At 40.8% G+C, this 27729-nt stretch overlaps 1 protein-coding gene across 3 annotated transcripts in view; it reads right to left on the bottom strand.

The window, feature by feature from the left end:
• TMCC1 (transmembrane and coiled-coil domain family 1) overlaps positions 1–26702 on the bottom strand; it is a 108782-nt gene extending 82080 nt beyond the window's left edge. The window contains exons 1-3 of one of the 3 annotated variants that reach the window (XM_028719278.2): positions 26467–26702; positions 11295–11351; positions 6129–6842 (exon numbers count right to left, since the gene is read on the bottom strand). In XM_028719278.2, coding sequence (XP_028575111.1) covers positions 6129–6677 — 549 coding nt within the window. In that variant the 5' untranslated portion in view covers positions 6678–6842; positions 11295–11351; positions 26467–26702. Of the gene's footprint in view, positions 1–6128; positions 6843–11294; positions 11352–26466 lie in introns of those variants that run through there. The other 2 variants (XM_028719279.2, XM_028719285.2) reach the window with 2 other exon arrangements.
• Between the last annotated feature and the right edge of the window lie 1027 nt (positions 26703–27729).

Genomic DNA, 27729 nt, shown 5'->3' with positions numbered 1-27729 from the left:
CTCAGGTAATTTGTGATGGACACCTTTAAAGCTTGATAGAAAGAAAGAAAGAAAGAAAGCACTTTAACACAGAAATTTTTAAATATTCTCTTAACTTACATCACTCTCTGATCCTTGGCTATCCCGATCTTCTTCCATGACTTTTCGGTTAGTTTCATTAGTGTTTCAATTCATCACTAAACCATTTAAACTTTGGCCATTTAAACTTTTCACAGACTCATGCTCTAGTTTTCGCTTCTTCTCTAGCCTATAGGCAATAAGGAAGTCTAGTAAACCTCTAAGGAGCAGGGATAAAAAATAGCACGCACTCATTGCTTTGGGGTTCAATTGACCAAACAGGCCTGTTCTGCAGCCAGTGTCCTTTCAAGAACTAGGAAAATCCATCATGCAAGTTTTAATAATTAAGATTGCTTATCAAGCTTTCCGTAGTTTAACCTCACCAGAATACAAGTAATTTGGAAGTTAGAGCTCTCTTTTTTTTCCATCACAACTGAAAGAATCTCCAGAAACTGGTCTGCAAAATTCTTATTCTACAAAAGGATTCCATATAACTGTCCCTCTTTTAAAGTGACCACCACTTCCTATGAGGAACATCATTTTATAATTTGTGTGTTTAAAAACCACCTGTACAACAAATACATCCATTATACTTGGACAAGACAACATCTAGGTTATGGGTAGGCAAACTAAGGCCCTGGGGCTGGATCCAGCCCAATCACCGATGGTCCAGGAATCAGCGTGTTTTTACATGAGTAGAATGTGTGCTTTTATTTAAAATGCATCTCTAGATTATTTGTGGGCCATAAGAATTTGTTCATCCCCCCCCCCCAAAAAAAATAGTTCGGCCCCACACAAGTTCTGAGGGACAGTGGACTGGCCCCCTGCTAAAAAAGTTTGCTGACCCCTGATCTAGGTCAACAAGCTCCATAAAATCAAGCACAAAAGTTTGGGCTTATGGTTCCCAATCAAGAACTTGTCAAAGTCTCAGAACACTTCTGGCTTATTCAAGGATCCGGTAAACAGTAAACTGAAGTATGTAACAGAAAATAAAAGTATTAAGAAGAGCTCACTAAGGGTGGGGGGAGTAAGTAAGCACCCTCTCCCACTTCGTGGAGCCCGTTTGACCCCCCCCCCCCAGTATACTCCAGAGCTTAGGGTGAGGAAACAAGCTGGGAGATGGCTTGAACGCAAGTGGAGGAAAGATCTGAATGAATGCAACTGAACAACGGTAAGGGCTCATCATCAAGCTTACCTAGTGACAGTGAAAGCAGCAAAGAAGGCATACTTTGCTGCCTCCATGGCATCCTCATTATGGCATCTGGCAACGCTTTTCCAGGCTGTACGAGGTCTTTTACAGGATGACCCAAAGGAGGTGATAGAACCAACAGTAGTTTGCAAAATGCTGTTTGCAAAGCATTTTGAGGATAAAATCGCTTGCATCCACTAAGACCTTGATTCTGCTGTTATAGCAGATGAATCTCACAGGGTGTCCAGAGCACAGTCTAGTCCTGTTATGTTGGATGAGTTTCAGTTGGTAAGACTCAAAGATGTGGACAAGGTGCTCAGATTAGTCAGGGTGACCACTTGCGCTCTAGACCCTTGCCCTTCTTGGCTGATAAAAACCAGCAAGAAGGGAACAGCTGGCTGGGCCAGGGAGGTGATCAGTGCCCCTTTAAGCTTCCAGGTATAGGGTGGTATATTATTATTATTATTATTATTATTATTATTATTATTATTATCATTATCATTATCATTGGTGGTGGAACAGACATACAGGGAACAGACATGCTATAAGCACTAATGCATCATTTTAGATTACCAAAGGAATCACTCTTGAGCTTGTAGGACAACCACCAGCAGATCAAGGCCCCTTCATTGTTACAATCAGAAAACCTGCCACATGGTTTTTCCTTTGCCACTACACCGTTTAACAGCCAGCCACACCAGATACGATGGAAAGGAGACAGCAAGTTCTCTTTCATTAATGTGCCTTGACCAGCTGTTGTCAGATATAAGCTTCCTAAAAAGATGACATTCCAGTAGAACCAGCAGAAGGGTAAGCAGAGATAGTATAGCTCCTTCCTGTAGACTGCTAGCACCAATTATGTGCTACACTTCTTGAATGAGTCACTTTGGCACTTCTTGTATGAGTCACTTTGGCTTTATTTCTTTAAAATGCCATTTTCATGATCACCTAGCATACTGTCTTTTCAAACGTTAAATGCTACAGATAACAGCCAACATTAACCATACTCCGAATACATAGAGATCAATAAGTCCACTGATTCCAAGGGTCTGCTCCAAGTATGACTACAGCTTGGCATCACCCTATGGCCGCAACCCAATATAAATATATTGGGTTGTAAGTCCCATTCAACTCAACAGGATTTACATTTGAGTAGTTGTGCAGGATTGTGCTGTAAATCAGTTTACCCGCTGCACAAAGCTTTGTAAGCAAGAGTAAGTGGATTATAACAATTAGGGTAAAAGTTTAACTCTCTGGTGCTTATCAAGCTTTAATTAGTACAAATCAGTAAAATTTACAGGGCCACAGGACTCTTGCTGTTGTTAGAATAGAATGCAGTTAATCTGCTGAAATCCGTCTCAAATCCAGGTTAGTTTAAAGGTAACTGATCAAACTTTCCGGAACTGGTGTTGTTTGCTCAGAGTCAACAGTTCATGGTCTTCAAGTTCCACTGTATAACTGTACCGAGCATCAATAATGAACACTGGTTTCATATCTATGCTAGTGCATAAAACAGAAAACACAATGAACAATAAAGGAAGTATCTCATATTTTCCATAAAACATTAAAGATAGTATGAGAACAGCCACCTACAATTTGATATGTATTTTTGATAAGAATAAGTTTTATCTGAAATTCAAATGAATTTCAAACACTTCAAGCTCAATTGGTACACCAGGATACTCTTATCTTATACCACAGTTGTTTAGAACTCTTTACTGTGCTGAATTAAGATAGCATGACATAGTTATGTCACTGTCAATAAAGAAAGAATGCAAATGTCTTTTTCTATTCTTTTATTATTATTATTTAAAAAGGCTACCAAGATGGGCTCTGTCTAAAGCTTGCAAAATTACCTTTGTTCCATATTGATGTGTGGGTTTTGATTTATTTTTTTTTTGAAAAAAGTCTTTCTATGTTAGCACACTAAGTTTTATGGAGCTGCATTTTGAGGGGAGGGGGGACAGAATTTAATATGAAGCATTTCTTTACTTACACAATATACAGTGAGGAATGTCTCACTTGGCCAAAATCCACTCAACACTCTGCTACTACCCAGTTTGCCATAATGTCTTTGGAAGGACAGAATCAACTTTTGTCTTGGACAATACAAGACTACACCTAGCTCTTCATGAATTTGATGATGCCACTACAGTTCATATAATATAACGAGACACATAGGAACAAAGTTTCCTATAGACTCTTGATTTGTTTCCCAGAAGACAAAACTAAAACGAAGAATTATAAGATTAAATGAGATAACTTATGAGCATATTCTGCTTTAGATATACAGTTGTACCTTGGTTCTCAAAAGGAATTTGTTCCGGAAGTCCATTCGACTTTCAAAAATGTTCGAAAACCAAGGGGCAGCTTCCAATTGTCTGCAAGAGCTTCCTGCACTCAATCGGAAGCCGTGGAAGCTGCATCGGATGTTCGGCTTCCAAAAAACGTTTACAAACCGGAACCAGAACTCACCAAAACATTTGAGTCACAAGGCGTTCAAGAACCAAGGTATGACTGTACTGTAACAGTGCTATAAAAGACAGTGGTCCCATTACCACTAACGACACATGGGCAGAGAAGCTGATGGGGATTTCCCCCCCCCCCGATAATGATAATAATAATAATAATAATAATAATAATAATAATAATAATAATAATAATGCAGCTTCTTCCCTGGGGAAGCTCCTAGAGATGTTTGAGTCACATATTAATTTGCCTTTTTATACAGGTGTTTTCATGTTAGTTAGGGATCAATGGAAGTTCTTCACTTAGTACAAGTGGAGCACTGCCCATCCTAACCCCAAGCCCCCCCCCCAAGCTGTAGCCCAATCTCTTATGTTCCTTATCATTCATATGCAATATAATGTATCACATTTGGATACAGTCTGTTCTTGTTTCATAGCATTAGGCAAGAACTATGAAGAGCCTTCCCAACCAATCAAAAGAAAGCATTTTGATCTGAGCCAACCAGTTGCATGTTACTTGATGCTCTTTTCTGAGGCTGAGGTACTTTTTCTTCCATTTGCAAGCACAAGATTAAAGCAGCCACAAGCACAAGCCTTTCTTCTTTTCTATGGCTAGCCAGCCTACCAGTCTTTGTAATCAGCAATGTATCTATGTGAGTTCATTGTTTCATTTCTACGTTCATCATTGCCACACACATGCACACCCAAACACACATTTCAATGAGAGTGGAGGCAAACTATTCCAAAAACACGTTTGACTGGTGGGAAGGAGAGCAGGGAACCTGGTTTATTCATGGGCAAGACTGAGCCCTTTATATTGTTAGGGAGAACGGGAGGGGAAAGAGTTTCCTGGTTGCATGTTTGGCTGACATCATAAGCATGGAGTGGGGGGAAGAAAATCTGGTTTCCTTCATTGGCTGGACCAGGCCTTTTTATTTATATTCTCTTCACAATCAAAACCAACCACCTTTACAAAATGTTAACAGTTAAAGTCTTGTTTTGCTACTAAAAAGTGGTGAGGAGGGGTGCCTACTGTTGGGTTGTAGATATGCTTAAAAATAAGACTTTGTTTCAGTCCTCTCCACTCCACAAGAGCAACTCAAGGAAACGCTAATGTCCATACTTTCATGATTGATAAAAAGGTGTGCAAAACACAGAGCAGAGTATCTTTACCTTGCCAAGCAAGGCTGATGTTCATAATTACTATCTCACAGTGACCTTCTTTTATTGAAGAGATGTGTTCCATCTCATCTATGCATGCATAAAGAAAACCTCCACACACACAAGTTAACTTGGAATTGGTACACTTCCATATAACACACACAACAGATCAGTAACTATGAGTCCATGCTTCAAGAGTCTGTTCCACTCCAACCTGTCCTTGTCCCAGCTGCAACACACTTGCTTCTTCTCTCCTAAATTCATTAGCTTAATTCCCTGTTTCTTCAAGTTCTGCTTCCTCCACCTATGTTGAAGAGTACTGATGATCCCCATATCAATGCACCCTACCCCACAGGCTTCCATGCCTCATCACCTCAGTCAGTCCGCTGTTTTACTTGCGCAATGTCTCCTGCTGTGATAGCCACTGCGATGTTAAAAGTTTCCACCATATCCTTCTGTAACTTTTCATTAGATATCTGAACAGGAAGCACTGCTCATTAACTAAACCAAATGGAATTAATTGGGAAACACAGATATGACTGCACTGACTTTAGGGCTAGCAGTTCCATTCCTCAGTTTCAGCAAGATATGGAACCACCACTTCCTGCCCTCTCCCTCAAAAAAGAACTGTCACATAGATCTTTCTGCGTACCTTCTATACTGCAGACCAAAATATTTCATACCCAGAACCAAGTTTATCTAATTAAACAGTAAGCTTCAATATGGCTCAATACATTTTTCCCCAATAAAAAGTTATTAAAAGTTTTCAACATAAAATACAATAAAAAGCACACTATAAAGAACACTATACACAGCAGCAACTTGCACAGTTGGAATTGCATACTACCATTTACCTCTTGGCCATACAGATCCTTACATCTTAAATTGAATCCAATGATGGACTTGCTGGAGAGAAAAAATCAATTATTATGTGCAAAGCAGTCTACTTGGGAGATTCTGCTACTTCCACAAGCTAAACAACTTCCAAAAATAAAAAAGTAAGTCAGCATCTACTGTTCTTTATTGCCAACAAGCTGTTGCATTAGAGAGCTGGTTTGCAGCCATCTTCTCTTATTACCAGTGCAGCAAGAACATTATACTATGTTCTTCTTTACTCAGGTACATGGCTTTCAAGGAAATATACATATAGACATACACACACACATTTATTGCCCTTGCTACTATATTCAATGCTCAGATTTTTTTCAAAGAAATGCTTCAGCATCCAACACTTTGCTATAAACAGAACTCACCCGATCTGCTGATGCAACCTCTTCACCAGCTAGACAGATAGGAGAGGCCATCTCCAGCACAGACATATTAGTAGGGGCATCAGTAGTTGATGAGGATCTGGGCCGGCCTGAATGAATATCCTGGAGAGACTTCCTGTTGATTTGGGGGCTTCCCTTTGGAGGCTCTGCCTTGCCCCGTCTGCTATGCAAGCTTGTTCCTCTCTTCATTTTAGGTGGCACTCTGATTTGTTGTAGAACTCTGTTCAGAGCTGTAGGGTGGGTAGAGACACCATCAATTTCAGCACATGTGCTTTGATTTTCCAATTCCGTTTCAAGCTCCAAATCAACCTGAGCTTGCTGAACATCATGGGGAGACACTGAGGACCTCCTACGTTGATGCTGGAAAAGATGCTTCAACCCTTGACCAATCACATTAATATTCTCCAAGGCATTGTGGGTAATTTTGGATAGCTTTTGCTCCGATTCATGCTGCCTTTTGGTCTCTGGATCTTGAGACTTTCCTCCAAGGTCAGGATCATCATAGAGTTGCTCACTACCAGAAGGCTCCATCAGATGACACCAAGCAAGTTTATTTGACAAGTCAGACACAGATGTTCTGTGCCCTTAAAATTTGTTTTTGCTGAAAAATGCCAAGATTGTCAGCCAATAAAGTGTGCAATTGCTTCAAGAGTGAATACACATGCAGCTGTGCCACGGTGGTCTCATGCTTATCTACTGTTAAAACAAAAAAACTAGGGTTACACATCATGCACAGATTAAGGTTATTCACATTGAAAAAACATGCAGCTAGTTTACTCTCTTCTCAATCCTAAACTTTTCAAGCATTTTTTTTTACCATGGGGATTAAGTGCATTTCCACTGCAGGTGGAACACAAAGCTTATGAAAAAATATTCCAAAACCAAATGCTATATTAAATATAGAAACTATACCTCCCTACCAACAGAGCTGGTATACTGGAAGGCAAGGAAGATTTTGTCAGAGCCGTAACAAGCATACCCCAATTTTAATATGCGTTGTGCTACACGAGGCTGGATTTGGCAGCTTATCACCATGGTATTAAGGAAAGGCAATGTAACTCAACACATTGCTCTATATTTCTAATAAATTTTATGTTATTACAAACTAAAAAAAAATGGGAAAAAGCAAAATATCTTCTTTCAGGCAAGGACCAGAAGCAGGGACCAGATTCCACATTGCCAGCGCCAAAATATTTTGTAGGTACCAAAGGCCATTAGCAAAGGCTCTCTTAGGAATCTCAAATGTCTAAAATGACTGGTTCTTGTAGACGTGAGCAGCAGAATGGCAGCAGCATTAAAAGTGGGTCTTGTTCAGACTCACAGGAACAGATAATAATAATAATTTATTATTTATACCCCACCCATCTGGCTGGGTTTCCCCAGCCACTCTGGGCAGTTTCCAACAAAATATTAAATAACACAACCTGCTCCTTCAGGTATATTGCTTTGGGTAAGTGGAAAAGGCAAACAGCTATAATTATGTCACACTACAGGCAGGTAGATGAGGAAGTAAGCAAGTGAACTCAAAGCAACTTGAATATTAAGAAAGGGAGCATTAATAAAGTTAACAATAACTGAACAGCCTTGTAATACGCTTGTTGTGATTAAGTGCGAATCACATGCATAAGCTGTGTAAGATGATAAAATGGACCATACAAATGAAGCTCAGTCTTGGCAGATCCTGCATGAATTTTGAGAGAAGTTGATAGAGATATATAATGTTTAGACTGGAGAAAACATCCAACAGAACATATTAAGAGCCATTATGATGATCAGGACACATCTAGGATCCGGTTTGGAAGTCTGTTTTGCCAGTCCTAATACTTGAACCCATGACCCTGGGATTAAGAGTTTAATGCTCTACCAATTGAGATATCCTGCAAAAGCAAGCAAATATTGTCTGTAGAAAAACTCTAGCACCTTTGCTACCCTTCTCAGACACTGCACAATATAGTGACCCACTGGAAATAAAGCCATCCCAAATTCTACCATTGTGATGTAACATATAGCAAGTTCTGTTAATAGACTGAAAATTGGGCTACCACTATTTTACCCAACAATTGGGCTACCACTATTTTCCCCAACAAAAATTGAAATTGGGCTACCACTATTTTACCCAACAAAAAATAAGCAGGGGCTTATTTGTACACATTTGAAAACTTAAAGATACAACAAATGCCTCCAATATTAATTCCCACCATTAGTTTGTATAAATATATACTATCCTATTGATGTGTAGTAGTATATTTTGTGACGTATACAGCTAGGAATAAGGCAGCTGTTCTTATGGCATGCTTTTATATGCTTTTCTATGGTAACAGTTTAAATCACAATAATCTTATTTCTCCATGGACAAAAGACAAATTATGGCATAATAAGAAGTTATGCACAAGTGTCAGGAATCCACATGCAACAGCACCATTCCTCCTTTCAGGTGAGTAAGCAAACAGACCAGAAAGTATTTAATGGGACGTCCAAACTGGAAAATATGGGTATTGGCATCCAAACAAGTCAGGATATGAAACCATAGTTTGAAGTCGGCTTTTGCATCCTGGCTTGTTTGGCATTAACCATTATTTGCTTCGAGTATATTTCCTGACCCAATTTAAAGTTCCTGTTTTAACCTGCAAAGTCCTAAGAGCAGGTTACTTGAAAAGATCACGTCCTCCTTTGTATGCCTACCTGCACCTTAAAATTCTCTTCAGAAACCCTTCCCTAGGTGCCTCCACCAATGAAATGAGGCAGAGGGCAACTAAGGAGATGTGGTTTTTTAGTATTGGCATATCAGCTATGAAACAGACTTCCCAGAGAGCCACACCTGACACCTTCTTTATCTTTTTTCAGTGCCAGTTGAAATCCTTTCTATTCACCCTGGGTTTTATAACCTGCATTTTAAATTGAGGCTGTACAGTAAATTATTCTATGGTGCCTCTGCACAATGAAGCTTTTTGCAGTATTATTATTGAATATTACCTATTACTGTAAATTGTGTTTGATGTTTTTATTTATTTATAAAAACATTTATATACAACTGTGTCATGAAAATATCTCACAGTGGTTTACAACATTATAAAAACATAAAACCACACAATAAAATCATAAAAAGTTAAAAACCAACATCAACAGACCATTGTGGGGGGTGTACTCTTAATTGCCTGCAGAGGCCTGGTGGAATAGAAAAGTTTTATGTATGTGTTTAAAAGTTGGCACAGAAGGCGCCCACTGTACGTCTCTATTGACAGGGTATTCCACAGGACTGGGCCAATGAAACCGAAGGTTCTGTTTCTCATTGTTGCCAAATAAGCCTCACCAACTCAGGGAACAACTAAATGAGTTTCTGCAGATGATCTCAGTGACTGAGCTAGAATATAAGGAACAAAATAAAAAAATTCCTTCCAGTAGTACCTTAGAGACCACCAAAGTTTGTTATTGGTATGAGCTTTTGTATGCATGCACACTTCTTCAGATACACCTGAAGTGCATGCACACGAAAGCTCATACCAATAACAAACTTAGGTGGTCTCTAATGTGCTACTGGAAGGAATTTTTTTTATTTTGCTTTGACTACAGCAGACCAACACAGCTACCTACCTGTAACTAGAATATAAGGGTTCAGGGTGATCCTTGGGGTATTCTGGACCCAAATTGTTGAAAGCCACCATGGGAATATTTACTGATGGGCTGTTATATAAATCTAATGAACAACTAGTTCTCATATCAGATACAACAGGATGTCATGGTTAGCTGCAGCTTCCTGACTTGTTTCGCTACTTATCCAAAGGGAGGAGCAAAGCAGCTATGAGTGCCTGAAGCTCATGCATATCTTGCCTTATAAAGCCAATATTTGATAATATTTGCCTTATAAAGCCAATATTTGATAATCTGAATGTGACCACAGTCATGTGATACATAGAAAGAAAAATGATTCCAGATACAGAATTTCATCCCATTTATTTGGATAGAAATGACCTCCAATTCTTAAAAGGAAATTTTTCTATAAAATTCACAACTCCAAGCTAGATACGCCGCAAGCCCCCAATCCATTATAAAGTGGATACAATAGGATGAGTAACTGCACAGAAACTCAGATTTGTTGCAATTAAAGTGGATCACACATATGCATTAAGGTTAAACTATATCATACATCTGAAACATTCAAAGAATGGGATTACAGACTGATTCCTTTGTTATAACATCATAAACACTTTACAGGCTCACTCCAATTTGTGGAATTAGCCATCAAACTACCCAGGGGAACTGCATTATCTATGGAGAATGCCAGAGGTGGAATTTTTAGTAATAACAAAAAAAGTTCAAAACCCTGCTGAGTCAGATTACTTCAGGCTGAAGAGACTCCTCAAAATCTCATTTTTTTTAAAACAGGCAGATTTTGTCCCCCATGATTCTGGGAAAATGTTTTAATCTGATAAACATTTGCTAATGAGAATGGACTACAGATAGGCCAAAGATAACCTAGATTACTATTTTATTGGCTTGGTGGTAATCATATATGCATGGTGTGACTGTTATACTGTAGCTAAAGACCTCCCTGTAGTACCACAGATTAGAGTTTTGTGAAATTCCATCCTGCTAGAGAAGACTGCATAGATTCTGCAGCTAATCCAACAGCCCTTGTCATTCAATGCTTTGCCTATGGGGATCTCACTATGCAGCTATTTCAAGAGTCACTACATGTTGTCAGAAAATGCACGGCATTTGTGGTTAATGAACCAAGTGGCAACTAAAGCCAATTTTTTCCTATTTATTTCTATTGTGTGTGGTCAGAACTTTTCTCATGCTCCCAAACATTTGCTGGTTTGCCCCTTACCCTTGAAATTCTCCATAAAAAATATTTCTGTATATTCACTAAATTGCTTTGAAATATTCTACTATGGCAATGGCCAAGTCTCCAAGTTTATTACATGGACAACTTTCACTGGAACTCATGTACTTTAGAAAAAAACAGCAAAAGTGCTACCTAATGCAGAAGATGAAACAAGCTGCAAAACACCATATATACAGTCAGTGGACATACGTATTTGCAAACATTACAGAACTATTCTAGCATCCTTTCAGTGAGACTTAACACAGCTATTGCAACTCAGATGCCAAGACACTACTTAAATATAGGGAGGAAAAGGTACTTACCTCCACCACTTATCCTTAAACATGACTGGCTGGTGGGGCTCCTCTGTCAAACAGCAGCTTGGGGGAGAAAAAGTTAGACAAAACTTAGAAAAGAAACATACACATCAAGGGAATGTGACTTACTGAGGTTACTTTAACTCCAACACTGTAATAATATGCCCCTAGCTACGGTTGGTCTCAGCATTACTAATAGGCAACAAAGAAGGAGTAGAAAAATGTGATGACTTCTGTGCACCTGCACATTCTGCTAAACTTCAGCTTACACAGCCATGCCCCTATTCTGTCTCTGCAGACAAAGAACTTGCTGGGAATTTGCCACAGTCAGTGAAAACTCTTGAATATTTGCAAGCTGAACTTTCCACATGCTCAAAGCTATTCAGGGATAGGTTTGCAACAGTGGATTAAGCTTCACTGAAAGGCTTTTCTGCCAAAAATAAATAAGATACCTTTCATTCATTAATTATTATTTTTTTAATTTTCAGTTTTTTACAAAAAAGCACCAAAGTTACATGAGAAGACTGCTTCTAAAGCAGTAGGATTTCCCCTTCTCCTACCTAAATCAGCTGTTGTGGGTCCCTCAGAGCAGATTTTATAGACACATGGGGGGAGACTGGGGAGGAAGCAGGCCCCGTTGTGTGAGCACTTCATTGGAGTCCACACTATAATTATTATTTTTAGCATTAACAAATACTAGAGCAGGAAAGGAGAATTCAAATCGCAGAGAAGGCCCATCAAGCTGAAGGGTTAAACTTCAAAAATGTTTCATAAAAGCATCAAAAATTGGAAGGCACACAACTATCCCATATACAAATTTTAATCAGCAAGTAGTAATTGAAGCAGCATATGGCAAAGCACCTCTTACACAGGGATCTCTAATTCAGATTCTTACATTTTGGCTTGAATCCTAATTTTCCTCCCATGAATGAAACAAAGTCCACATACATGGAACAAGGATTTCCCATCTTCCGCAGCTCCTACACCCCCTGAAAATGAAAGATTGTTCCTGTTTAGGAGACCCTTGGGAATGGTGCAGAATATGATGGAGGCCTGGAGATGGAAGAATTGGCAGGAATCACTTTTTCCTTTACGTGAATGAACAACTTAGAATCAAACTCTTTCCAACATCAAAACTTGTGGGTGTTTCCTTGTATATAAATATTGGGAGATGGGGGAGATTTTACAGGCAGATATTGATTTCCAGTGCACACATACCATGTTGGTACTTTATTCCCATATTTTGCTCACTACCATATTTGTGTTGACGATAAACATTTAATTAACTACTGTGGACAGAATAAGTTGCCATTCAGATGATCTGCATAGGAAAACTCTTACCTACTAGAACCAAAATATCAAAATAAGGGTGTGTTGAGGCCAATGTCCTTGCTGCATTTCAATTTAGTCTTGTTACTAAGGTAAAGGTAAAGGGACCCCTGACCATTAGGTCCAGTCGTGGCCGACTCTGGGGTTGCGGCGTTCATCTCGCTTTGTTGGCTGAGGGAGCCGGCATACAGCTTTCGTCATGTGGCCACCATGACTAAGCTGCTTCTGGCGAACCAGAGCAGTGCACGGAAACGCCATTTACCTTCCCGTTGGAGTGGTATCTATTTACCTACTTGCACTCTGATGTGCTTTCGAACTGCTAGGTTGGCAGGAGCAGGGACTGAGCAACGGGAGCTCACCCCATTGCAGGGATTCAAACCGCCGACCTTCTGATTGGCAAGTCCTACGCTCTGTGGTTTAACCCACAGCACCACCGGCATCCCTTAGTCTTGTCACTAGCTGCTCCAATAACTAATGTTCATTATATCTTGTACACTGTGCATTCTCCTTCCAGATTTGTGGGATCCTTAATGTAACACTGGCACACACCACATGCAATTGATATGTTGGGGAGGGGGGAGAGACACAGATGTGGCCACAAGTTAAGTAACCAGAAGTTAGCAAGCTACTTCTTAAGTGGTGAATGGGCATATGAGTACAACAGAACAAAGTGAGCATTTAACATTTATTTTGATAGAATCATAGAACTGTAGAGTTGGAAGGGACCACGAGGATCATTCTAGCCCAACCTGCTGCAGTGCAGGAATCTTTCACCCTATGTGGGGCTCGAACCCACGACCCTGAGAATAAGAGTCTCATATTCTACTGAGGGAGCTATCCCTCAGTTTGAGTAGAGACCAAGGTAGAAAGGAAAGCATCAAACTGCACATACAGTATAGATTTATAATTTGGCCTATTCTAGTTATCTGTGCCATGTATTGAATTACTCACAACTGGACAAGTTTCTAAACTGCTTAAATTTTAAAATGTCCAAATCCCAGCTCCTTAATATGACATTCTAATTGTTGCAGTTAAAATTATTCCAAGAGGAGGATACAAGGATGAACAAAGCAATTGACATATTATGCCATGTCGGTCCCACGGAATACAAATCATAATCATCATCCATACAGTAGATACACAGCTGCCCTAAACAACATCTGAGAAAACAACTGATAGGCAGCTTGGATTTATTTATATCATATGAGGTAGAATAGTGCAGTTTGTGAACTACACCTGGGTAGCAGCCCAGCCAAGAAGATGGTTCACCAATGTTATCACTATTTTTTTGATTTGGGTCTATATTTTATTTTATTTATAAATGGAGAAATGGGAGTGCAGAGGGACAGACAAGATAGGAAAGGAGAAAATGGAACAGATACTGTGAAATATTGAGTGGCTCTGTATTCTATTTCCTACAACGCACATCCTTATCCCAAGCTAGTCATAGCCTCTTCAAAATGTAACCAAATATGATGTCCAGTAGGTGAAACACAGCTTGTGGGTGGTAAAATGCTTTTCCCCAAAACACAAAGTGGAAATGTAGGCTGCTGTGAGAACTGTCAAAGACACTTGTGGCTTTGGAACGATCTTGAAAATCCTAATGCTGCGATTAGCAGAATAATGCCTTATAACTTTTCAAAATAAAGCTACCACAGAAGAATTACAGGCAAGCTGCCTATATGATTTTCCCACCTGCATCCCCATTCCTCCAACTGGCTAATGCCACTGAATCCTGCAGAGAGGGGGAAAAGAGGAACCCTGCATACTTATGCAACTCCTGGAAAACAGATTCCTCTGGTTGTGTCACTCAAGTGCTGCCACTTTGGTATTCTGGCCAGAGGCAGCCAGAACGTCAGCAAGAATTGTAAAATTCAAAAGCTAGAAGCTACACTTATTTCAGTAATTGTTCAATTACTTGGTCAAGTTCATTTATCATTTTTTTGTTCTTTTCCCCCTCTGTGCGTGCATGCACGTTCGCACGCACGCACCCACCCACCCAACTATGTCTGAAAAGATATATAGATACATGCAAATGAAGTTGATGCCTAGGAGATCCGTACTGGTTTATAAAAATCATGAAGATAGCATATAGGCAGGCTAACTACTTGTTTCAGAGTAATGCTGTTCTGTTCATGTGTTCCCTCGAGAACAGTTGGCTCCAGTCTTATAAAAAAAGTTGATCAATACTCTATTTTAGAGCAATTTCCTACCTGTGATGTGGAAGAAAGATAGCATTGACATACGCAGCCATGAGGCAGCTAGCAAACCATTTCAACCACAACTCAAAAGCAGAAATGTGGTCTGATTAATTTTACTGTATATAGATGAGAGACAACAGTTTTTGCATCCAGCAGTACAAAACAGGTGATGGCTAAAGAAACTATGCCAACTACAGGACCCTGGCTTTTTCATCACAGTAAGGCATTTGGAAGTCACAAGAACTTGCAACTGGTAAAGAAAGAATCAATAAATCTGATGTCCACCTTTCATAACCAGTACCTAGTATAGGAATTTTAACAACAGCCTTTCTGAAGAAAACTTTTATTCCATTCAGAATTACAGTTGGCACACATAAAAAAATTAATCTAGGTTTACTCAGCAGATTTTATGTCACTTAAAGAACTGGAGCAAGCACTCTTTGAAGTTTAAGGAAACTGTAAAAAACAAATTGCCTTCCCCCAAAATAAGTTTCTCAGTAAAGTATGTACTCCTTTTTCATAGTTCTGATATAGCACCCTATATCAGGCTATGATAAATATTGTTTAAATATATCTTTTTTATTAAACCAAGTGCATTGTTAAGGTAAGATGACAAACATTCAAGTTATACAGGACACACACATGCTGTTTAAGTGTACATACACTGCAAGTTGCTTATCACTGTTTCAGATCTGGTTTAGGTGTCAATCCTGATTAACAATAAGTTGGCTAAGGAACCGAAATTATATACCTGTACCAAACTTGAGAGTTCTTCAGCAGTTTTCAAATTATTATAACACATCCTTATGTTTAGATCTGCTTTAAAGCAATCCTACCAGTAAAATTAGAGGATAGCTCATGTATACAGCTCCAATAAGAAGTTAAGAGCTGCATAAAGAAGACTTTAAAAAAAATGCTCCTCACCATGTCAATGGGTCAGGTAGGTTTTGGCTAATCAGACAATCCTAGGAGTGTCTTCCTAACATTGGAACTTCAGAGGGGGAGTGCGATCTATGTCCCGTCCTCAAACACTGATACAGTGGTACCTCGGGTTACATACGCTTCAGGTTACATATGCTTCAGGTAACAGACTCCACTAACCCAGAAATAGTGCTTCAGGTTAAGAACTTTGCTTCAGGATGAGAACAGAAATTGTGCTCCGGCGGCGCAGCAGCAGCAGGAGGCCCCATTAGCTAAAGTGCTGCTTCAGGTTAAGAACAGTTTCAGGTTAAGTACGGACCTCTGGAACGAATAAAGTACTTAACCCGAGGTACCACTGTATAAGGTTGTCTCTGCACCAACCAGGCAGTTGGTGCTCCCAACCACCTAGGATGGTGTTGTACAAATTGCATCACTATTACCAGCTGAATTTTGCTTCCTTCCATTCTTAATGCATTTGATGCATCACTCCTTCTAATGCAGAACTTACTGTGCATTACTCCATCCAATAGCAAAAGGAGATGGCAAGTGCCAAAAGAACTGGATCAAAGATGGGGACATTGAAAAGTAAGAGGTTCTCAGTGTGCTTGGGAGAAGCCAGAGATTTACAAAACTACCTTGCTTTAACAGAACTGATAGTTATAGGTGAGCAGCAGGCTCATGGAAGAGGGATGGGTTGTTCTGCCCCTCCTCCACCATTCTCTTACCTTCCATGCAGAGGAAGGAAAGCTTACCAGCACATAATCTCTGTAACAGAAGTACAAATTAATCAAAGGGGTTTTTTTGGGGGGTGTCAGTCATTTTTAGAAACAATCCAAATGCTGTTCTTCACCTCCCCCTTGAACCACCAGCATAGCAGAGTAAGCAAAATATCAAGTATCCAGGTCAGTTAGCCAAGAAATATCCTGAGTTCATATTCTTCGTGTACTTCCAAATATATTTGATAAGGTCAAGTGGGCAACAGTAGATGTATCACTGCACTAATCTTCCATGCAGCTTCCAAATGGTTTTGACACCAAAGAGTATGCCTACTGAACATTTTAAGTTCAAAATGTCAGTAGAGTGGACCTGATGGCAATCATTACTGTTTGTGACAGCTTCATGTTAAAACATGAGCTGAATATCTTCCCAGTTTCTAGGTAGTCAAGTCATCCCAAAAAATGTCTCCAAGCTCCTATCATGTTGCTATCTCATATCACTTTGCATAGCCCTACAAAAAACTTTGTAAGCAGTGGTTTAATTCACCACCCACCTTAAAGCAGTATTTTCTAACCTTTCAGAAAGGAACTCTGCCTCATATTTAGGGCCGTAATCCAAGCAGCAAAACCAATTTTACCAAAGTTCAATCTCTGCTTAAGTACAGTGGTACCTCGGTTTACAAACAGTCCTATTTACGAACTATTTGGTTTACTAACTCCACAAAACTGTAAGTAGTGTTCCGGTTTGCGAACTTTACCTTGGTCTACAAACGGAAGCAGGGCACCAGTGGTGGGAGGTCTGCTTAAAGAAAGCACACCTCGGTTTAAGAACGGATTTCAGGAACGCATTACCATATTTTTCCATGTGTAAGATTAGGGTTTTTTCCTAAATGTCAAAATGTAAAAAATTAGGGGGTGTCTTATACTCTGGGCCATCTCCCCCCATTTTCTTAAATCTGAGACCCCCCAAAATAGGGGGCATCTTATACATGGGAGCATCTTATAGACGGAAAAATACAGTAAGATCATAAACCAAGGTACCACTGTAGGTCGTGTTGTTGTTGTTGCTCTTCAGGAAGATGTTGCAACTTTTTAAAAGTTACCTTGCATATTTAAAATCTTGACAGATTAGGAGGTTTAAGTTCTAAAAGGGTATTTAAGATTCTGTGGGATAAATTGCTTTCAACATCCTCCTGCACTTCTCGTTTCCACAGGTCAACAAATTTGGGGTGGCAATGAGTGCCAAGTAAAAAGGTTTGCTGTCACCAGGACCTGCCAGTTCTCCAAAACGTAGGGTCTTCTCCCCAACTGAGGTTGGAGATAATACAATCTTCTTCAGCTCACAGCTAGCAAGAGACTGTGTGCCATCTTCTGCTGCCTCTTTGCCTGCCAGGTGGTTGAAAGCAAGCTTTCACTCATGTTCAGAGCAGCAGAATGATCAGGGATCAGCCTTCTCCAGTATCATGTCCCCAATAATCTTGGTCACCGGGGCCTAACTAGCTCTTGCCATGGCAGGATGAGAAGAGAAGCAAGATCGTCTAAATCCCGCTCTTTATGTTTTTAGTTTGCAGTCAACTATTTATAACACAATGCTCAGCAACTAAAGTTACTTTTACATAGTGAGAAGTCAGCCCTGCACAGATAAGAAAACAGACCAACTGAGATCTGTCAAAGCAAGAGATTTATAGTGTAAGGATTGTCAAATGTCACAGGGGGCACACACATATTAATTTCAGCATTCTTAGCATACTTCAAGATATGGTAGAACAAGGTAAAACAACTCATAGAAATCACTCTGGGCGTGGCATTCTTCCAAAGAATCTTAGCCTGAACCTTGCAGATCTGTGCTGCTATCTAGCTATGGACAAGTTAGCTCTGTACAGTGGTACCTTGGGTTAAGTACTTAATTCGTTCCAGAGGTCCGTACTTAACCTGAAACTGTTCTTAACCTGAAGCACCACTTTAGCTAATGGGGCCTCCTGCCACGCCGCCGGAGCCCAATTTCTGTTCTCTTCCTGAAGCAAAGTTCTTAACCCGAAGTACTATTTCTGGGTTAGCAGAGTCTGTAACCTGAAGCGTATGTAACCTGAAGCATATGTAACCCGAGGTACCACTGTACTGAGCTTTCAAAAGTAGTTCACGTAGTGCTCCAAGAATTATCTTTTCTGTGCACTACATGCTCAATAGTAATTGTAGACTGGTACCACATGCATGATTCAAACTGCAGTGCAGATGCTGTAGTGCTGTGACTTGGACCCCTTTCCATGTTTTCTACATGCATACATGCATACATTGCATGTCCATCTTAAAATATGGTGTAATTTCACATTAATGTTAACTGCTTGCTCTTAAACATCTGCTCTCATACATCTTTGGTGTACGTTCTGATTGATTGATTGATTGACAGATTGATTCCATAACCCTTTATCACGAAACTTTTAATGTCTAATGTTTTACAATTTTTTATGTGCTGTAAGCTGCCCAAAGTGGCTGGGGAAACCCAGCCCGATGGGTGGGGTATAAATAATAATTATTATTATTATTATTATTATTATTATTATTATTATTATATTATTATTATTATTATTATTATTATTAGGCATCTATCTGGCTTTGCATGTATCTGAATACAATCTCACACTTACAGAATCTCTAAATATACCAAGGCAGAGAATAACATTTCTGGGTATTTAATTCATACTACTAAGCATCATGGGCAAGATATACAAAAAACTACAGGCAAGAATTTCAATGCCGTCACTTCTCCTAACAAACAGCCATATATCATGGCATAGAAAATGTTCTGTACAAAAAAAGATTCTGATTCTTGATTTTACACTTCTCATCATTACAATGGATAGCTTCATTTTTAAAAATCTTTTTACTTAAACAAAAGTACATTGTGCAGCACCATTGTGCTTTCAGATTTGGCAGAGGGTTAGAAATAATGTCATTATAAAAGCTTTCTTCTTCACTGCAACCAGTAGCTTATTTTAGTTGGGGACAGTGTTGTAGACTGGTGATGTGTGGAGGTTCAGATTCTGAGGTTTTGGGTTTTTCTAAAAATAGATCTAGCCACCTTCAGAACAAAAAGTTACAAAGCAAAATGGGCAGAAAGCATTCCAAACAACTGTGTTCTAGGTTCCGCCTGCTCCCGACTTTCAGTGTTCTTAGTCAATGACTAAACACAGAGAGGTAACAGAGAGGTAACTAGTTAGAAATTATAGATAATTATAATCCGTTGAAAAACTGAAAAATGGTTTCAAAATGACTCCATTCAACAGGGAAGGGCTTCATTTTGAAGCATTTTTTGTCTTCCTTGGTGCATGTGTCACTCTAGAATTTTCTCTCTCTAAGATTAAGACAATGGAAAAGGGAAGACCTGGTGCATTTTAAGGGACTGCCCAATTCACTCGAAAGCTGCTTTTTTGTCTTCACTGGCAGAAAAGAAATTGTTGCCCCCCAAAATTAACAGGAGAGATCCAGGAGTATAGTGTAGCTGTGACTGGGCAGTAGGATGCCCACCCAAAAGCACAAGTCATGATTTTTGTGACACAGGGTTGATTTTATGCAAAAGAGATTTTAACCCGGTAATACAAATACAAATAAAACCCATCATTAACACATCCATATCCTAAGGGCGAGTGGGGACGCATTATGATTGAGAAAGTGTGGGTTACATCAGCCCTGAAAAATAGCCCACTGCCGCTGTACTAACTTTAGGGGACAGAGCTGAGACTGATCGGCAATACAATGTCTGCTCTTGCCCTCAGTGCAGTATTGCTAGCCTATGTTTAACTGACAAAAGTTCAGCAGGAGGTGTGAACACATGTGGCCCAATCCTCCAGATGTTGCTAAATTACAATCCTCATCGTCCCTAACCACTGGCCTCTCTTGCGGGGGCTGATGGGAGCTGTAGTTCAGCGGCATCTGGAAGGCCAAAGATTCCCCATCCCTGATCTAGAGTAACATAACCGGAAACTTGAGTTCTTTCCATGGTTTAGGGTGCAAAAGCTGTGCAGAAATTCATTACGATAAGTTTTTCTATGGAAATAAAATTATGAGGAAAGCTTCGCCTGCTGACACTTATTACTACTTTGTAAGTAGCAGTAATAACACATCTTATTACCACTTGTGTGTAGCTCCAGGTTTATTTTTGGACCCTTGGACTCACCTGCAGAAGAGGATACAAATGTGCATTTGCCTATTCGCATTCTCCTTTGCTGTTGCATGGTGGGGCCAATCCACACACAGTGTACTAGGCCCATCTCTGGTGTTAAACGTATCTCATACCCTCAAACCTAAGTACATCTAACTGTTAAAATAAAGGTAGGACAGAAAATACCTACCAAAGGAACTTCAAACGATACCCTCAGCCTTAAGATATAGATCCTACTATCATTCAGCCAAATGATACAGAACCTGAAATAAGTACCGTATTCATTAAGGGTTGTAGTCAGGTGATCAAGTAATGCAGCTTATGCGAGAACATTCATTTCCCTACCATATTACACTTGCTGCAATAAATCTTTCATTTGAAGACACGGTTAAAAATAAGTTGCTTCACAAAGCAGACATCACCATTACAGCTGCAGAGCCATTGCAGATAGATTTAAAAAACATATCTTTAAAGATGATTTCACCTACATTCAGCCACAATAAAGCAGTTGTACAAACAGGCATCAAAAGAACCAAAGTAAAAGAAATGAAGATCTGAAGTGTCTATTATTCTGAGAAAACTCAACAGGTAGTGTCAATATTTTAAGGCCTGAAGGCACAGTAAAGGAAACTCAGAACAAAATCTACCATCTTACAAACATATATGTTTTCCAGAAGGCATTTTACCTGCTGAGATTATAGATTCTCTCTAGAAAATGGAAATTTATCTGCTGGATCTTTAGACCAGAAGATGGATACAAAAGTGGTACTTCTGGCATCAGTGCCACAGCCTACCCAGTGCTATTTTGATTCATCATGATCATCAGGGAGTAAACATAAGGGGAGAGAAGAAGAAAGATGTTATAGGAGGGGCAAGTTAATATAAAAGAAGCAGGAATCAAGGATAAGGTAACAAGTTGAGTGTGAAAGAATAGTAAGAAAAACAATTGACAGGTAAAAATACCTTTGAAAGGCCTGTTGGGGTAGGGAGTAAAAAATGTAAAAGAAAAATTCTGTGACTGACTCTGTCCTTGAACCACTATTTTGTGACTGGTGGGCCTCAGTGATTTTCAGCTATCTCAAGTGAGCCCTGCACATAGAACATTTGACAATCTATCTTATAACTGTCAGAGAGGCATATGGGAATCACAGGGTTAAATAGCTGGTGGTGACTTGTGGACTCCAATGAATACTTCCCTATTCATGAAGAATCACCATAGCTCTGCAGTGACCTTGGTTCACAGTTGGGGAATAACTGGGTTTTGTGGCAGCTGCTCCTGAGTAATTGATGATGATGATAATTTTTATAATTTGTACCCAGTCCATCTGACTGGGTTGGCCCAACCACACTGGGCAGCTCCCAACAAATATAAAAGCATAATAAAACATCAAACATTAAAAATGTTCCTATACTGTACAGGTCTGTCTTCAGATGTCTTCTGAAAGTTGCATAGTTATTTATCTCGACATCTGATGGGAGGGCATTCCACAGGGTGGGTGCCACTACTGAGAAGGTCCTCTGCCTTGTTCCCTGTAACTTCATTCTCATAGTGAATGAACTTTTTGCTGATAATTCCATAGTAGTGATAGGATCAGGCATTACTCAGTCACCCCTAACATGCTTTTGTCTGCAGAAAATACTTATCTACTGTGCTTCAGAATCTCAAGCTCTAAAAAGGCAATACACCACCACCTGCCATGCAAGAAAAGCAGTTGTAAGAATTTATATGTACAGAAAGCCAGAGTTCTTTTAAAAATCTTTTCGAAATGTCTAGCCCAGTTCAAGTGAGGTCAGTTATGCAAGCACCAGAATATCAGAATTGCAATGCTTCAGTGCACATGTGCATATTCAACTAATTTCATCTCCAATGTTCCTTACATTTTAGCTATTTGTTTTTAGCTATTTGTATTTAGATGCAACCATGTGTCATTAAGGGCTTTTGGCACTCCTTCGGAGGAAAGAAATGTTGTCAGATTACATTCAATTTACACACCATTTTTTCCCTTCACTGTCCTAGTCTCTGTTCTGCCAGAGAAAAGCAAAACCTAGGCAAGGAAAGAAAGCATTTATATATAACGCTTTCATTATCCAAGTGTTCTGGGCTCTTTAACCAACAGTTGCAGCAACAGCACTACTTTAACCTAGTTGTCAAGTGTTACTATTTTAGATATCAGCAAAGAGCACATTTGGTAAGCTATGAGATCTGATCACAAGCATTAAAAAATATTGCTTTCTTGCTGTAATGGGATTTCCAAAATTAAAGCTTTGTTTTTAAATATAGTGGGTGAAATCCAATGTCACTTGAGTGGCATTCCATTCACACAACTGGACTGCCCCTTTCTCCCAGTGCCCCACACCCCGCCATTGGCTAAAAGGAAGAGGAAGGGCAAGGCCAATTACTCACACATGGATGCAATTAGGTAAAACTCAGAGGTCATAAGAACAACCTGGGTATGGGTGATTCCCCGTTTCTTATAAAGATGTGGATCCGTCTCAAAGTCAGTCTTAAAGTGTTTCCTTGCACAGGAATAAGTGCTTGTGCAATGATCAAATCACAAATGCATGCTTAGTCAAGTGAAAACAGAATCTGATGCAGAAGGTGAGGATTACCAGTTACATGACCATTGAGCTTTTGAATTAATTAGTCTACTGTCTCACACAGAAACACATACACACAGTCTCACAAAATGTATACACTGCTTGATTGTAAAAAAACAAACAAAAAACACACACCTTTAAGCGGTTTACTAATAACAAAAACAAACCTTAAGATTAACAATAAAAGACTGTTAAAAACAGCTATTTAAAAACATTCAAAAGATAATAAAATCAACTAGGGCCACAGGGAAGATATAGCACTATTACTTACAATCCAAATCCATCCAGTTTTGTATGATTAACAAAATAGGAGGAACAGCTAAAATGATTAAGGCCTTGTGTTTATCCTGACACTAATTACATATCATAAGTTCCACAATACTAGTACCAAGAGAAACTTCCTCCCCAGCAAGGGTGCCAACTTGAATAAAATATTGTGGGGGCCAGTTAAACCCCGCCCCACATAATTGAACACATGATGCAGTGCACACACACCATTTGAATGGGAATGCCCATCAACTTTGTGGAGGCCCAGCCCCCACAATCCCTTAGGAGGTGGCTCCTATGCTTCCCATGGCAAACAACAGATGAGGGGAGCAATTTCATCATTGTTAAGGCCACACCCATACATTTTGGGTTGTTTAAATACCCTGGTGTATCATTTTTCTCTTTGATCTAGTATATAAAAAAACCGGAAATTTTAAAAAAGTAACAATAAAACTGTGCATGCACAGATAAATACCTTTGTGCACACACAGAGCAACAACCCATATACACAGTAAAGTCCTAGTGTGGATGCAGACTAACACAAGGTTGCTTTACTCAGTGCAAACTATTTCCTTCTAAAGCAGGGGTGGCCAACTCCCAAGAGACTGTGATCTACTAACAGTTAAAAACTGGCAGTGATCTACCCCCTTTTTTGGGTTCAGGTCAAAGTTGTTGAGTTTTTTCAGGGAGGAGGTAAAATGTTGAGCTTTTTTTAGGGGAGCCACAGTTGTTCAGCTTCTTTGGGGGGAGCCAATGATCAACCAGTGATCTACCACAGATGCCCAGTGATCTACTGGTAGATCACAATCTACCTGTTGGACATGCCTGTTCTAGACCATTTGACTGCAAATCCAAATCATTGAATGCCACATCACTTCTTCAAAGCTGTCTCCCATGGTAACATTTTCTGTTCCAATTCTTTTAATAGCTTCCCATGCTAGAGACCTATTAAACTTCTAATTCTGCTTGGAAATATTACATTTATTTTAAAAAGGGAAAGGTTTGCTTAAGGAGCAACAAACCAGGAAGAATTAGGGTAACCAATTTAATAGAAGTCACTTTACTCTGGAGCAGCACTTGAGGAGGATCTTCTGCTCTCCCCTAGCATGATCACTGGAATCAACAAGGGTTTTAAGTATTTACACATCAATGGTACACCTAATGGATTACAAATGCAAGGAACAGTGTAGGCTGTTGGTTAGCAAACTATCAGAAGACACTGACAACTGTAGAAGAATCCCTCCCACTCAAGTTTTTCCAGTATCTGCAACTGTTCCATAATACATCCCATGATACAGTCTTTCCTTCCACTCAGATGCAATGTGAAATTCTGTTCCTAAGAACACATAAAAAACCTGCAAGATCAGGCCAATGACCCAGCTAGACTGGCATCCTTTTCTCAGTGAGAAAACCCACATGGAGGACTCAGATTCCCAGCAACTGGTATTCAGAGGCATACTGCCTCTGATAGCGGAGGCAGAGCATAGCCTTGTTCTCCATGAATTTGTCTAAACTCCTTTGAAAGTAATATTATTTGGTGAACATCACTGCCTCCTGCAGGAGCGAGTTCCATAGTTTAACTACACACACTGCATGAAGTACATTATTTTATCTGTCCTGAATCTTCCAACATTCAACTTCATGGGATGCCCACAAATTCTAGTGTTATGAGAGGACAAAACATTTCTCTATCCAATTTCTTGGTCCTTGCAGTACCTTTCCTGATCTGCAGTACAGACCCAAGTTGAGCATCTAATATTGCATTTTTAAACACGTTCCAAGCATTTTGGAATGAAATGACCCCCTTGACTTTTCAATTTCCTTTTTTCCAACCCCCTCATCTTGTGTTTCCAACAGTAATCATGTTGAATTTTCTTGGCAGCTGGCCATTTACAAGTATGTTTAGTTTAATAGCACTATGGTCACTGCTCCCAACAGCTCTGACTACACTTACACCAGGTCCTGGTCCCATAATTCTAATAATTCTTTAGTAATTCACAGCAAACCAGAATACAGCTGTGCCAGTATCTTAGTTTTTTGAGTTAACCACTACCCCACTCCTTGGCAACGCTACAGAGAAAAAGCACCTTCAAATGGTGTTGGAGGCCCTCTTTCCCACACTATCCTACTTAAAGCAACAACAGCAACGAAAAACCAGACCAGCAACTGAAAAATAAACCGGCCCCTGCACAGATGCAATCTCAACCCTGGCCGCCCAAATCTGTTTACTTTTGCGATGGTGGCATGCTGCAAAGCAGAATCTGAAGGCGCGGGAGAGGTGGTGGGAGAGGGGAGGAAATCAAAAGAGCCCGTTTAAAACACAATGCACCGCTTTAGCGTATGTCTGGTTTAAGATAGAAACTATTAAAAACGGCACCCTGCCTAAAAACCCATGCGTGCAAGGGTGCGTGTGTGTGTGTGTGTGTGTGTGCGTACACACACACACACACACACACACACACACACACAATGTGTGCGTGTACACATATACAGTATACCCACAACCTTAAAGCAGCAACCAACATCACCAAGAACGAGATCTAACTTTGAGGCTACTGATCCCCCCCATGACTTTCCCCAACCCTGCCCGTCTCTTCCTCCTCCCATGGATGCGATTAATTTCGGGGCAGAGGGGATCACTCAGAGAAGGGCTGCTTTGGGAGTGGGGGGGGGAGAGAGAGAGAAGAGGAGGAGGAACAAACAAGCCCCCTCCCCCCGCAAAGAGTTCTGAGGGGACGAGAAGGGGCAGCAGCAGTTAGGGAGGAGGAGGAGGGAGCACGAGAAGCGGCCCCAACTGAGGAGAAAGCGGCCTCCGTGGGGGTTGGGGGGTGCATTAAGACCCTCCTCGCCCGCGACCCCGTCCCTGAGGGTGGGCGCTGAGAAGGGGGAGCGCAGCTGGGCCCTGGCCGAGGAGGCGGCAAGAGAGGAAAAGCGGAGGGTCGGGAAAAGGAAGACGCTGCTGCTGGTGCTGCTGGAGGGTCGCTTACCGGCTGTGGGAGTCGCGGGAGGCGACGCCCCAACGACTCCTGTGCTGCTCCTGCTGCTGCTGGTGGCGGCGGCTGGTCCTCCATCCCAGCCGGGCTACCAGCGCCGCCGCCGCCGCCGCCAACTCTTCTTCCCCCCCCCCTCCTCCTCCTCCCGCCTCCTCACGGCAAAGACAACGACGCCGCGTTATTGCGCAAGCGGGGAAGGAGGAGGAGGAGGAGGCGGGCGCGAGCCACAGAAGCACATAACTCTCGCTCGCTCTCTGACGTCACGCGCGTAGCTCGAGGGGCGGCGCGAGGAGCCGCTCGAGCGGCTAGCCCCGCCCCCTCCCTCCTCCTTGCTGACATTGGAGGAGGAGGGCGGAGGGTTGGGACGCTGGGGATGCGGTGGAGGGTTGGCGGGAAGGGGGCGGGGCTTCCTCGCGCCTCTGCGGCGGGTTCGGCCTCTGTGGTTGAAAGCGCGGATGGCGCTTCCTCTTTCCCACGGTTGCCAGGGAGCAGGCACACGCTTGGCTGCGCGCCAGAGCCACGTGCTCGGTCCGAAAGAGGGGTTTTTTTTTCGGGCGGGGGTGTGTGAGATGGTAAGCAGCTTCAGAGGCGCACGCGTTGTTTTTCTTTGCTCTGACATAGAGGCTAAATTGCACGTTCGTTTCCACCTCCTCTCCGTTTATTATTTATTAGGTCATCCATCGCTTTTCATTTTATAACTCGGTGAGCCTTATTTCTGAGAAGGCGTGCATAGGATCGCACTGAAGGCACGCTTAAAAATAATAATCCCGTATTTCATCTCAGAAGCTGAAGGTGGCCTACATGGTTCTCCCCATTATATCATCGCAATAAGATCGTGACTGAACCAACATCACACCGTTGACAGTGGAGTTGAACCCGGTTCTTACTAGTCCTATTCAGATACTGCCATGTTACTGTTGATCTGAAGACAAGGAATCGAAGTCTTGTCACAAGTCTCTGCTGTTGCAATGAACTCTATTGTAATGTATACCCAAAAGCCGTGACAAGCCAATTTAAACACTTTTAAGTCCTAGCTTTTACAGAAGGTATTAGATATCTCTCGAGATTCTACACACCAAAGCTAAAAATGGTGACTTCCATTCATGAATCAGTGCAGCTATAAAGTTTGTAGAGTTAATGTGAAGGGATTCATGATTCGTTGAGGAAAGTAGACCAGAGGAGGCAGGCCTTTGGCCAAAAATATCTCACCCCAAATGCACACACAGGAGCTCATAATATGTTGAATAACATTTTGAC

This window comes from Podarcis muralis, chromosome 2 (assembly GCF_964188315.1).
Source record: "Podarcis muralis chromosome 2, rPodMur119.hap1.1, whole genome shotgun sequence".
In the NCBI taxonomy this organism is placed as follows: Eukaryota; Metazoa; Chordata; class Lepidosauria; order Squamata; family Lacertidae; genus Podarcis; species Podarcis muralis.
Note: the sequence above shows the minus strand (reverse complement) of the source record. Positions and strands in the feature narration are given on the sequence as shown.